The sequence below is a fragment of the Oncorhynchus masou genome, chromosome 5, assembly GCF_036934945.1.
Source record: "Oncorhynchus masou masou isolate Uvic2021 chromosome 5, UVic_Omas_1.1, whole genome shotgun sequence".
NCBI lineage: Eukaryota > Metazoa > Chordata > Actinopteri > Salmoniformes > Salmonidae > Oncorhynchus > Oncorhynchus masou.
Window position 1 is genome coordinate 77592364 of NC_088216.1, and position 12750 is coordinate 77605113.

Genomic DNA, 12750 nt, shown 5'->3' on the forward strand with positions numbered 1-12750 from the left:
TCTGGATAAGAGCGTCTGCTAAATGACTTAAATGTAAATGTAAATGAACAAGCTAGTTAAATAAATAACCACAAGGGAACAAGCTAGTAACATTAACATCAAGGGAACAAGCTAGTAACATTAACACCAAGGGAACAAGCTAGTAACATTAACACCAAGGGAACAAGCTAGTAACATTAACATCAAGGGAACAAGCTAGTAACATTAACACCAAGGGAACAAGCTAATAACATTAACACCAAGGGAACAAGCTAGTAACATTAACACCAAGGGAACAAGCTAGTAACATTAACACCAAGGAAACAAGCTAATAACTTTAACACCAAGGGAACAAGCTAGTAACATTAACATCAAGGGAACAAGCTAGTAACATTAACACCAAGGGAACAAGCTAGTAACATTAACATCAAGGGAACAAGCTAGTAACATTAACATCAAGGGAACAAGCTAGTAACAATAACACCAAGGGAACAAGCTAGTAACATTAACACCAAGGGAACAAGCTCGTAACATTAACACCAAGGGAACAAGCTCATAACAACACCAAGGGAACAAGCTAGTAACAATAACACCAAGGGAACAAGCTAGTAACATTAACATCAAGGGAACAAGCTAGTAACATTAACACCAAGGGAACAAGCTAGTAACAATAACACCAAGGGAACAAGCTAGTAACATTAACATCAAGGGAACAAGCTAGTAACATTAACACCAAGGGGACAAGCTAGTAACATTAACGTCAAGGGGACAAGCTAGTAACATTAACATCAAGGGGACAAGCTAGTAACATTAACATCAAGGGAACAAGCTAGTAACATTAACATCAAGGGGACAAGCTAGTAACATTAACACCAAGGGAACAAGCTAGTAACATTAACATCAAGGGGACAAGCTAGTAACAATAACACCAAGGGAACAAGCTAGTAACAATAACACCAAGGGAACAAGCTAGTAACATTAACACCAAGGGAACAAGCTAGTAACATTAACACCAAGGGAACAAGCTAATAACATTAACACCAAGGAAACAAGCTAAACTCAGCAAAAAAAGAAACGTCCCCTCACTGCTTTTATCTTTGAATGTCAAGGACCTGAAAAAGGGACGTTTCTTTTTTTAGGTGATGGTCGGATTTGCGTTTATCGTCGAAGGAATGAGCGTTACACCGAGGCCTGTACTCTGGAGTGGGATCGATTTAGAGGTGGAGGGTCCGTCATGGTCTGGGGCGGTGTGTCACAGCATCATCAGACTGAGCTTGTTGTCATTGCAGGCAATCTCAACGCTGTGCGTTACAGAGAAGACATCCTCCTCCCTCATGTGGTACCCTTCCTGCAGGCTCATCCTGACATGACCCTCCAGCATGACAATGCCACCAGCCATACTGCTCATTCAGAGTGATTTCCTGCAAGACAGGAATGTCAGTGTTCTGCCATGGCCAGCGAAGAGCAACATCTCACAGCAAAAACTGACAAATCTGGTGCAGTCCATGAGGAGATGCACTGCAGTACTTAATGCAGCTGGTGGCCACACCAGATACTAACTGTTGCTTTAGAATTTGAACCCCCCTTTGTTCAGGGACACATTATTCAATTTCTGTTAGTCACATGTCTGTGGAACATCTTCAGTTTATGTCTCAGTTGTTGAATCTTGTTATGTTCATACAAATATTTACACATGTTAAGGTTGCTGAAAATAAACGCAGTTGACAGTGAGAGGACGTTTCTTTTTTTGCTGAGTTTATTTATATAATTTTAAATGTTATGATTATTAATTTGCGTTGTTCCAAATGTCTGAATAAAAATGACAGTTAGTATAGAATGGTGCTGAAGGGGGGTTTCTCCCAGGGAGCCATACAAGCTAGAACCGCCACTGCCTATAGACTACATCATATCGTCTTCTAAAGCCTGGGTATCAGAGGGTCTCTGGCTAAGCTGCTAAACCTGTTATTCTTAACACTCTCTGTGAGCCAGGCCATACAACAAACAGGGCTGGCCTACGGAATACAGTGTGCGAATGCGCTGTCCTCTGTGTGAGTGTGTGCATGTACAGTGGGGCAAAAAATTATTTAGTCATCCACCAATTGTGCAAGTTCTCCCACTTAAAAAGATGAGAGAGGCCTGTAATTTTCATCATAGGTACACTTCAACTATGAAAGACAAAATGAGAAAAAAAATCCAGAAAATCACATTGTAGGATTTTTTATGAATTTATTTGCAAATTATGGTGGAAAATAAGTATTTGGTCACCTACAAACAAGCAAGAATTCTGGCTCTCACAGACCTGTAACTTCTTCTTTAAGAGGCTCCTCTGTCCTCCACTCGTTACCTGTATTAATGGCACCTGTTTGAACTTGTTATCAGTGTAAAAGACACCTGTCCACAACCTCAAACAGTCACAAACTCCACTATGGCCAAGACCAAAGAGCAGTCAAAGGACACTAGATACAAAATTGTAGACCTGCACCAGGCTGGGAAGACGGAATCTGCAATAGGTAAGCAGCTTGGTTTGAAGAAATCAACTGTGGGAGCAATTATTAGGGAATGGAAGACATACAAGACCACTGATAATCTCCCTCGATCTGGGGCTCCACGCAAGATCTCACCCTGTGGGGTCAAAATGATCACAAGAACGGTGAGCAAAAATCCCAGAGCCACACGGGGGGACCTAGTGAATGACCTGCAGAGAGCTGGGACCAAAGTAACAAAGCCTACCATCAGTAACACACTACGCCGCCAGGGACTCAAATCCTGCAGTGCCAGACGTGTGCCCCTGCTTAAGCCAGTACATGTCCAGGCCCGTCTGAAGTTTCCTAGAGAACATTTGGATAATCCAGAAGAAGATTGGGAGAATGTCATATGGTCAGATGAAACCAAAATATAACTTTTTGATAAAAACTCAACTCGTCATGTTTGGAGGACAAAGAATGCTGAGTTGCATCCAAAGAACCCCATACCTACTGTGAAGCATGGGGGTGGAAACATCATGCTTTGGGGCTGTTTTCCTGCAAAGGGACCAGGACGACTGATCCGTGTAAAGGAAAGAATGAATGGGGCCATGCATCGTGAGATTTTGAGTGAAAACCTCCTTCCATCAGCAAGGGCATTGAAGATGAAATGTGGCTGGGTCTTTCAGCATGACAATGATCCCAAGCACACCGCCCGGGCAACGAAGGAGTGGCTTCGTAAGAAGCATTTCAAGGTCCTGGAGTGGCCTAGCCAGTCTCCAGATCTCAACCCCATAGAAGGGAGTTGAAAATCCGTGTTGGAGGGAGTTGAAAGTCCGTGTTGCCCAGCAACAGCCCCAAAACATCACTGCTCTAGAGGAGATCTGAATGGAGGAATGGGCCAAAATACCAGCAACAGTGTGTGAAAACCTTGTGAAGACTTACAGAAAACGTTTGACCTCTGTCATTGCCAACAAAGGGTATATAACAAAGTATTGAGATAAACTTTTGTTATTGACCAAATACTTATTTTCCACCATAATTCATTCATAAAAAATCCTACAACGTGATTTTCTGGATTTTTTTTCTCATTTTGTCTGTCATAGTTGAAGTGTACCTATGATGAAAATGAAAGGCCTCTTTCATCTTTTTAAGTGGGAGAACTTGAACAATTGGTGGCTGACAAAATACTTTTTTACCCCACTGTACGTGGGCGCGTCTGCTCTTGTGTGGGGAGGAAGGCTGGAAAAACTTTAGAGAGTCCCAAGGAAGCAGGAAGCACAGGCCATGACCTTTCATGGCATTTTAATCTTTATGAACATGTTTTATTAGAGATCAGGAGGTGGGGGTGGGGGTGCCTTGACACTGTGTCAAACCCACTTTTGATCCACCTGTCCATCTCCTGCTCTGTCTTTGAGGAAGAGTACCTTACCTTATGTTCTTCCAGCTGCCTATGATTTCGTATATACTGTACTGTACATACTATCCTCTTCCTTCATATGTAAGCCCTCTACTATCCTCTTCCTTCATGTAGCCCTCTACTATCCTCTTCCTTCATGTAGCCCTCTACTATCCTCTTCCTTCATGTAGCCCTCTACTATCCTCTTCCTTCATGTAGCCCTCTACTATCCTCTTCCTTCATGTAGCCCTCTACTATCCTCTTCCTTCATGTAGCCCTCTACTATCCTCTTCCTTCATGTAGCCCTCTACTATCCTCTTCCTTCATGTAGCCCTCTACTATCCTCTTCCTTCATGTAGCCCTCTACTATCCTCTTCCTTCATGTAGCCCTCTACTATCCTCTTCCTTCATGTAGCCCTCTACTATCCTCTTCCTTCATGTAGCCCTCTACTATCCTCTTCCTTCATGTAGCCTCTACTATCCTCTTCCTTCATGTAGCCTCTACTATCCTCTTCCTTCATGTAGCCTCTGCTATCCTCTTCCTTCATGTAGCCCTCTACTATCCTCTTCCTTCATGTAGCCCTCTACTATCCTCTTCCTTCATGTAGCCCTCTACTATCCTCTTCCTTCATGTAGCCCTCTACTATCCTCTTCCTTCATGTAGCCCTCTACTATCCTCTTCCTTCATGTAGCCCTCTACTATCCTCTTCCTTCATATGTAGCCCTCTACTATCCTCGTCCTTCATGTAGCCCTCTACTATCCTGTTCCTTCATATGTAGCCCTCTACTATCCTCTTGTTTCATATGTAGCCCTCTACTATCCTCTTGTTTCATATGTAGCCCTCTACTATCCTCTTGTTTCATGTAGCCCTCTACTATCCTCTTCCTTCATGTAGCCCTCTACTATCCTCTTCCTTCATGTAGCCCTCTACTATCCTCTTCCTTCATGTAGCCTCTACTATCCTCTTCCTTCATGTAGCCTCTACTATCCTCTTCATTCATATGTAGCCCTCTACTATCCTCTTTTGTTTCATATGTAGCCCTCTACTATCCTCTTCCTTCATGTAGCCCTCTACTATCCTGTTCCTTCATCATATGTAGCCCTCTACTATCCTCTTCCTTCATATGTAGCCCTCTACTATCCTCTTCCTTCATGTAGCCCTCTACTATCCTCTTGTTTCATATGTACCCTCTACTATCCTCTTCCTTCATATGTAGCCCTCTACTATCCTCTTCCTTCAGATGTAGCCTCTACTATCCCCTTCATTCATGTAGCCTCTACTATCCTCTTCATTCATGTAGGCTCTACTATCCCCTTCCTTCATATGTAGACCTCTACTATCCTCTTCCTTCATATGTAGCCCTCTACTATCCTCTTCCTTCAGATGTAGCCTCTACTATCCCCTTCATTCATGTAGCCTCTACTATCCTCTTCATTCATGTAGGCTCTACTATCCCCTTCCTTCATATGTAGACCTCTACTATCCTCTTCCTTCAGATGTAGCCTCTACTATGCTCTTCCTTCAGATGTAGCCTCTACTATCCTCTTCCTTCATATAAGCCTCTACTATCCTCTTCCTTCAGATGTAGCCTCTACTCTCCTCTTCCTTCAGATGTAGCCTCTACTATGCTCTTCCTTCAGATGTAGCCTCTACTATCCTTGTTCTTCATGTTGCCCTCTACTATCCTCTTCCTTCATGTTGCCCTCTACTATCCTATCCCTTCATATGTAGCCTCTACTATCCTCTTCCTTCATATGTAGCCTCTACTATCTTCTTCCTTCAGATGTAGCCTCTACTATCCTCTTCCTTCATATGTAGCCTCTACTATCCTCTTCCTTCATATGTAGCCTCTGCTATCCTCTTCCTTCATATGTAGCCTCTGCTATCCTCGTCCTTCATGTAGCCCTCTACTATCCTCTCCCTTCATATGTAGCCTCTACTATCCTCGTCCTTCATGTAGCCCTCTATCCTCGTCCTTCATGTAGCCCTCTACTATCCTCTCCCTTCATATGTAGTCCTCTACTATCCTCGTCCTTCATATGTAGCCCTCTACTATCCTCATCCTTCATGTAGCCCTCTACTATCCTCTTCCTTCATGTAGCCCTCTACTATCCTCTTCCTTCATGTAGCCCTCTACAATCCAATTCCTTCATATTGCCCTCTACTATCCTCTTCCTTCATATGTAGCCCTCTACTAATCTGAGTGACAGGCACTTATCCAATCAGACACACTGTATGAATCACTGTAAACCCATTTCTATTTTAATAACCTTGGGCCATAAACAAACCCTTACTCCACAAATGTAAAAGCACCTGAAACCAGAGAATATGATGTACTGACCATGTATGTATAGAGGGAGCTAAAGAAGTATGGGTGTGTGCATGCTGTTGTGTGTGCATACTTGTTGTGTTTGCGTACTGTTGTGTGTGTGTGTGTGTACTGTTGTGTATGCGTACTGTTGTGTGTGTACTGTTTAAATGTCTGGACATAAAGTTTCCTGTCTATGTGTTTGTGCCTGAGTTGACCTGTCCTTTAGTGTGACCTGAACTGAGGCTGCCCCCCCAGTCCAGACAGCTCTCAGCTGTCACCTGAGAATGTGTGTATGTGTGTTTGCTTGATATGTGTTTGATCCTTCCCCAAATACACACACCCACACACACACACACACACACACACACACGTGTGTCACAATCTGACCCTGTCACACCCCTCCTCATCAACAACAAAGGGTGATGACAGGCCTTCAGAGAACTCTAATATCCCCATGGAGAAATACCTGCACTCTCCCAGAAATGAAACGCACACCCATAACAACAGTTCAACACACTACAATCACTTAGCTACAGGACACACAGAAACCCACTGAGACACATGGTCTGAGCATCAGACTAGCTGGATAACAGAGGGCTATAAGCCAGAGCACAGAGGACGGACGGAGAAGCCGTCTCATCTCACCTCCATTTGTCAGGAGGCCAACACCATTGAGATAAATAGGAGTCATTTTCACTGCTCTTCTGGCTGCACTACTGTACATTTCTTTCATGTATTCAACTCCCCCGTGTCAACTACAACCAGTGTGCTTTGATGCAGGGCTGAGCCCTTTGGACAGGCTAATAGAGAAGGGAGCTGTGATGTTTCCTAAAGCAGCCTGGCTGGCTGGCTGGCTGACTGGCTGGGTAGGGCAGGACAGGGCTCAGCTCTCTGCACTCCCTGTCGTGTCCAGTCCAGGGTTTGTTTTTAGATCCAGCCAGAAGGAGAAGCAGTGCAGGAAACCACTTCAGACAGCCAGGGACCGTAGGGGTGCCCAACACACCACTCCCCGCATCACCACCACAACACTTCTGTTTGGAGGCGGTGTCACCACAACCCATGGGTGGTCGAAGAGACGTGTGCTAGCCATTCCTGACAATCCTCTCTGTTCTGTCTAGCAGACAGCAGGCAATGCCAGGTGAACCAGAGTCCATGCAAAGCTACCAGCTACAGTTCCACAGGCAGAAAAGGCCTTCATCTGGGTGTTTAGCAGGGAACAACATTGTGGAACATTCCCATATACTTTATAGAACAAACATGTCTCACTTACATGCAAAATTAGGAATCACATCCACTCTACTCTTGCATTTTCTATGTTCAACATTTGCCTACTGTGGGCCTGGAATGTAGAGACATGTTAGATCTAGTGGACAGACCAAAAATAGTACTCACTCAGCCATGGGGTCTGCCCTACTGAAGGCCTGGATGACCAATGGGAACTCAGACTTGACGATGTACAGGTAGCTGGACATGGCTGTGAGGAGTAGAGACCGACAGAAACTATGAGTGACACAGTCAGTGACATTTAATCAAGACATGTAGCTAACACCTTCACATATGGGTGACCTACTCAGTCACCACACAGAACATTCACCTGGGGAAAAACAGATGTACAGACGTCTAGAAAAGAACACAGACTGAACACAGACAAGACCCTGCTAGGTAAAGTCCCCCCTTATCTCAGCTCGCTGGTCACCATAGCATCTCCCACCTGTAGCACGCGCTCCAGCAGGTATATCTCTCTAGTCACCCCCAAAACCAATTCTTTCTTTGGCCGCCTCTCCTTCCAGTTCTCTGCTGCCAATGACTGGAACGAACTACAAAAATCTCTGAAACTGGAAACACTTGTCTCCCTCACTAGCTTTAAGCACCAACTGTCAGAGCAGCTCACAGATTACTGCACCTGTACATAGCCCACCTATAATTTAGCCCAAACAACTACCTCTTTCCCTACTGTATTTTATTTATTTATTTATTTTGCTCCTTTGCACCCCATTATTTTTATTTCTACTTTGCACATTCTACCATTGCAAATCTACCATTCCAGTGTTTTACTTGCTATATTGTATTTACTTTGCCACCATGGCCTTTTTTTTGCATTTACCTCCCTTATCTCACCTCATTTGCTCACATTGTATATAGACTTATTTTTCTACTGTATTATTGACTGTATGTTTGTTTATTCCATGTGTAACTCTGTGTTGTTGTATGTGTCGAACTGCTTTGCTTTATCTTGGCCAGGTCGCAATTGTAAATGAGAACTTGTTCTCAACTGGCATACTGGCCTACCTGGTTAAATAAAGGTGAAATAAAAAATAAATAAATAAATAAAACTGAAGACATACAGACGTCTAGAAAAGAACACAGACTGAAGAAAGACATACAGACGTCTAGAAAATAACAAACTGCACAGTGTGGAAAGAGATTTTCTAAAGGCATGAATTTTTAAAACGATTTACAAACATAAAAAGCTATTCAACAGTTCTCAAAGCAAATTAAAGTTTTCCCCCATTTCAGAACACATCCTCATCTTCATAATGTGTCCACATTTCAGCACACTTTTATTTTATTATTTTTTTATTTTATTTAACTAGGCAACTCAGTTAAGAACTCATTCTTATTTACAATGACGGCCTACACCTGCCAAACCTGGACAACGGTGGGCCAATTGTGCACTGCTCATGTGTTATTAAGTGGTTATTCCCTCATGTGCCCTCACATCCAACTGAATAAGTGACCATGCATTGTCCATGTAATTAATGTCTACATTCTGAATTTGAGCAAACTGTTCCTATTCTATTCTTACTCTCCATGTGTAATTCCTCGCATTGACCTAAAACAACCTGATTCATGATTCTCAGACAGTACTTTGTGTTATGTGTTCTCTGTGTGGTACAAGGAGACACTTCACTTCACTACTACAGTAAGAAACACAATGGTAACATGGCTGGCTGGTTGATGCTGGCTGGTGCTGCCTGTGCCTCAGTCAAAGCTAGGGATCAGACCACGCAGGAAGGCAGGCAGCCAACACACTGCCAACGCCAACACACCACCTCGTAACCAAGGCAGCAGCTGTTAGCTAACTGGACAGCTGGCCTTAGCTCCTTAATACACTGCCATATCATATATACACACACATAGAAAGAGAGAGAGACAGTGAGGGCTAGAGCTGTATTACTAGTACTATATAAATATGGAGGGTGGGGGGGGGGCTAATGTGAAGGCCTGAACTCCAAGTGAACAGGAAGACCAAACAGTCTGCCTGCCTGTCTACTGCTGAGCTTTGTAATTCATCATAACACTATAACCACTACAAATACACACAGATGTGTATTGTTGAGATCAACTAGACCAGTGACCACAGTGTCCTCTCACCTCCGATGTTCTGTAGTGTGATGGCGATACCGGCGGCCATCTTGCCTGTGGTGCCAAAGGCTCTATAGCCTAGTTGTTCATAAGCTCGGATTCCTGGAAGAGGAAGAGGGTTGTGCAACATCATCATTGCACAGCTTTACAGGGGGACACCCAGGTAGTAAATCAAACCACACTTAGTCCGTGTAGAATCTACAGGTTAATCTACAGAAGTTAATATGCCAGGCCTCTATTTCCATGCCAGGCCTCTATTTCCATACTAGGCCCCTATACCGGAATATAAACGCACAACAATATATAAACATTTGTCAACATCCTTAATGCTGGGCCATTGGGGATCCATTACATTGTAATAGCACATTACTTCCCCAAGCTAATCTATACAAGCTGCAATCAAGACATGCGAATGCTAAAACGGTAATTATGCCAGCCATCACTTTTTCTCCATTTGGCCCTGTCCCTGTGACTGGACACAGCAGCAGCCCAACATATGTAGTACCGTCATCTCCTCTCAATGATTCAGCAATAGTGTCACACACCCCTACGTCTTGGAGTGTTGCCACTGGATCAAACAATGATGTGTATGTATAACTACAGTACACATTTACATTTACATTTAAGTCATTTGGCAGACGCTCTTATCCAGAGCGACTTACAAATTGTACACATAGCTACACAAGCACCATTCAAGCATGAGGTCCACTGAAGACGAGGGTCAGCTTACCCACAATGCCAGAGGATTTGAGCAGCAGGTGAATGGAGTAGGAGGACAGAGCCGCCACAGCAGTCAGAAGAAACCTGGGAGGAGAGAGAGAAAGAGTACATGATAAACACATCAATACCTCATTTCAATGCAGTGAAAGGACTTTCGTTGAGCTCATTATTGACTGTGGAAGTGAACTTCTTTCTGATAATATGTAATAATACAGTACAAACACACACATTTCTACGACAAGCCCTGCACTTAGTGGCTTGACTAGGAGCCAATAGAACAAAATAAATTACAGTTTGAGATTACAACTGTCTGGGTATAATTCCAATTATATACATTTAAAGGTTTTACTGAAATACATTAATTGTATCATGATGGGATTACTAGGATGAACAGTGAAAAAGTACAGCTAGAACAAAGCCAACTTTGGCTGGCTCACCACCAACTGTAATGTCCAACTGTAGCCATTTGATCTAAAGGATCAAGTACAGACAGTTAATAAAGGCAAGCGCTTTCTCAGCAGACTCTCAATGTCATGAAAAAGGTAATGCTGTATGATGTTGCCAACAGTCTGAGAAAATCATGTCGGGGGTAAGAACTTAGGAGCTCGGTGTGGGGGGGGTTAATAAAGGATGTAAGTCTGCGTCCAGCTATCCTGGTTTATTGTAATACTCTGATAAACAGTGTTTCCCACAACTGCTCTTCCCCTTATGCCCCTGTGCCAAAGGGAGCGCAGAGCGGAGTCGCAGTCCGCCTACAGAACACTGACCCCTTCGACCAACATTCCTAGAGGGTCAGAGGGCACTCTCGATGCCATCACCTTTCCCAGACCTCAGAGTCTGGCCCCTACAGCCAGAAGGAGGCCCCTTGACTACTGACCACAGCAGAGGTGAGGATCCTAGCATCTGGCCACAGTCAGCGTGGGCACAGAGGCCCTGACATTCCACTGCCCACCAAAAGAGCAGGTCCTTGGGTATGTAGGCCTATGTGGCCATTCCTCCATGAGTCACAACAGCCGGTGAATGAGACCACGGCATCGAGTATGAGCTGCTCAATGGTTGGTTTGTTTCCATGTCCAGGAAGTCTCAGGTCTCAGGTCTAAATGTCGTGTTATAGGACCATTATTCCCACTCTGTTGTTAGTGCTATGGGAAACGCTGAGTGATGCTGAGTAAGAAATCATGGAAACGCTGAGTGGTGCTGATTAAGAGATTTTGTAAATGCTGAGTGATGCTGAGTAAGAAACCCTGGAAACGCTGAGTGACACGAAGAAATCATGGAAATGCTGAGTGATGCTGAGTAAGAAATCATGGAAACGCTGAGTGGTACTGATTAAGAGATTATGTAAATGCTGAGTGATGCTGAGTAAGAAATCATGGAAACGCTGAGTGACACTAAGAAATCATGGAAATGCTAAGTGATGCTGAGAAATAAATAATGGAAACGCTGAGTGATGCTGAGTAAGAAATCATGGAAACGCTGAGTAATGCTGATTAAGAGATTTTGTAAATGCTGAGTGATGCTGAGTAAGAAACCCTGGAAACGCTGAGTGACACTAAGAAATCATGGAAATGCTGAGTGATGCTGAGAAATAAATCATGGAAATGCTGAGTGATGCTGATTAAGACATTATGTAAATGCTGAGTGATGCTGAGTAAGAAATCATGGAAACGCTGAGTGATGCTGATTAAGACATTATGTAAATGCTGAGTGATGCTGAGTAAGAAATCATGGAAACGCTGAGTGACACTAAGAAATCATGTAAATGCTGTGTGATGCTGAGTAAGAAATCATGGAAACGCTGAGTGATGCTGATTAAGACATTATGTAAATGCTGAGTGATGCTGAGTAAGAAATCATGGAAACGCTGAGTGATGCTGAGAAATAAATCATGGAAACGCTGAGTGATGCTGAGTAAGAAATCATGGAAACGCTGAGTGATGCTGAGTAAGAAATCATGGAAATGCTGAGTGATGCTGAGAAATAAATAATTGAAACGCTGAGTGATGCTGAGAAATAAATAATTGAAACGCTGAGTGATGCTGATTAAGACATTATGTAAATGCTGAGTGATGCTGAGTAAGAAATCATGGAAACGCTGAGTGATGCTGAGAAATAAATCATGGAAACGCTGAGTGATGCTGAGTAAGAAATCATGGAAACGCTGAGTGATGCTGAGTAAGAAATCATGGAAACGCTGAGTGACACTAAGAAATCATGGAAATGCTGAGTGATGCTGAGAAATAAATAATGGAAACGCTGAGTGATGCTGAGAAATAATTGAAACGCTGAGTGATGCTGAGAAATAATTGAAACGCTGAGTAATGCTGATTAAGACATGTAAATGCTGAGTGATGCTGAGTAAGAAACCCTGGAAACGCTGAGTGATGCTGAGTAAGAAATCATGGAAACGCTGAGTGACACTAAGAAATCATGGAAATGCTGAGTGATGCTGAGAAATAAATAATTGAAACGCTGAGTGATGCTGATTAAGAAATCATGGAAACGCTGAGT

At 43.3% G+C, this 12750-nt stretch overlaps 1 protein-coding gene across 3 annotated transcripts in view; it reads right to left on the reverse strand.

Moving 5' to 3' along the window:
* slc38a3b (solute carrier family 38 member 3b) overlaps positions 1-12750 on the reverse strand; it is a 63099-nt gene that overhangs the window by 20173 nt on the left and 30176 nt on the right. For all 3 annotated transcript variants that reach the window (XM_064966885.1, XM_064966886.1, XM_064966884.1), the window contains 3 exons: positions 10250-10323; positions 9529-9621; positions 7546-7627 (listed from right to left, as the gene is read on the reverse strand). In XM_064966885.1, the coding sequence (XP_064822957.1) occupies positions 7546-7627; positions 9529-9621; positions 10250-10323 (249 nt within the window). The remainder of the gene's footprint in view (positions 1-7545; positions 7628-9528; positions 9622-10249; positions 10324-12750) is intronic.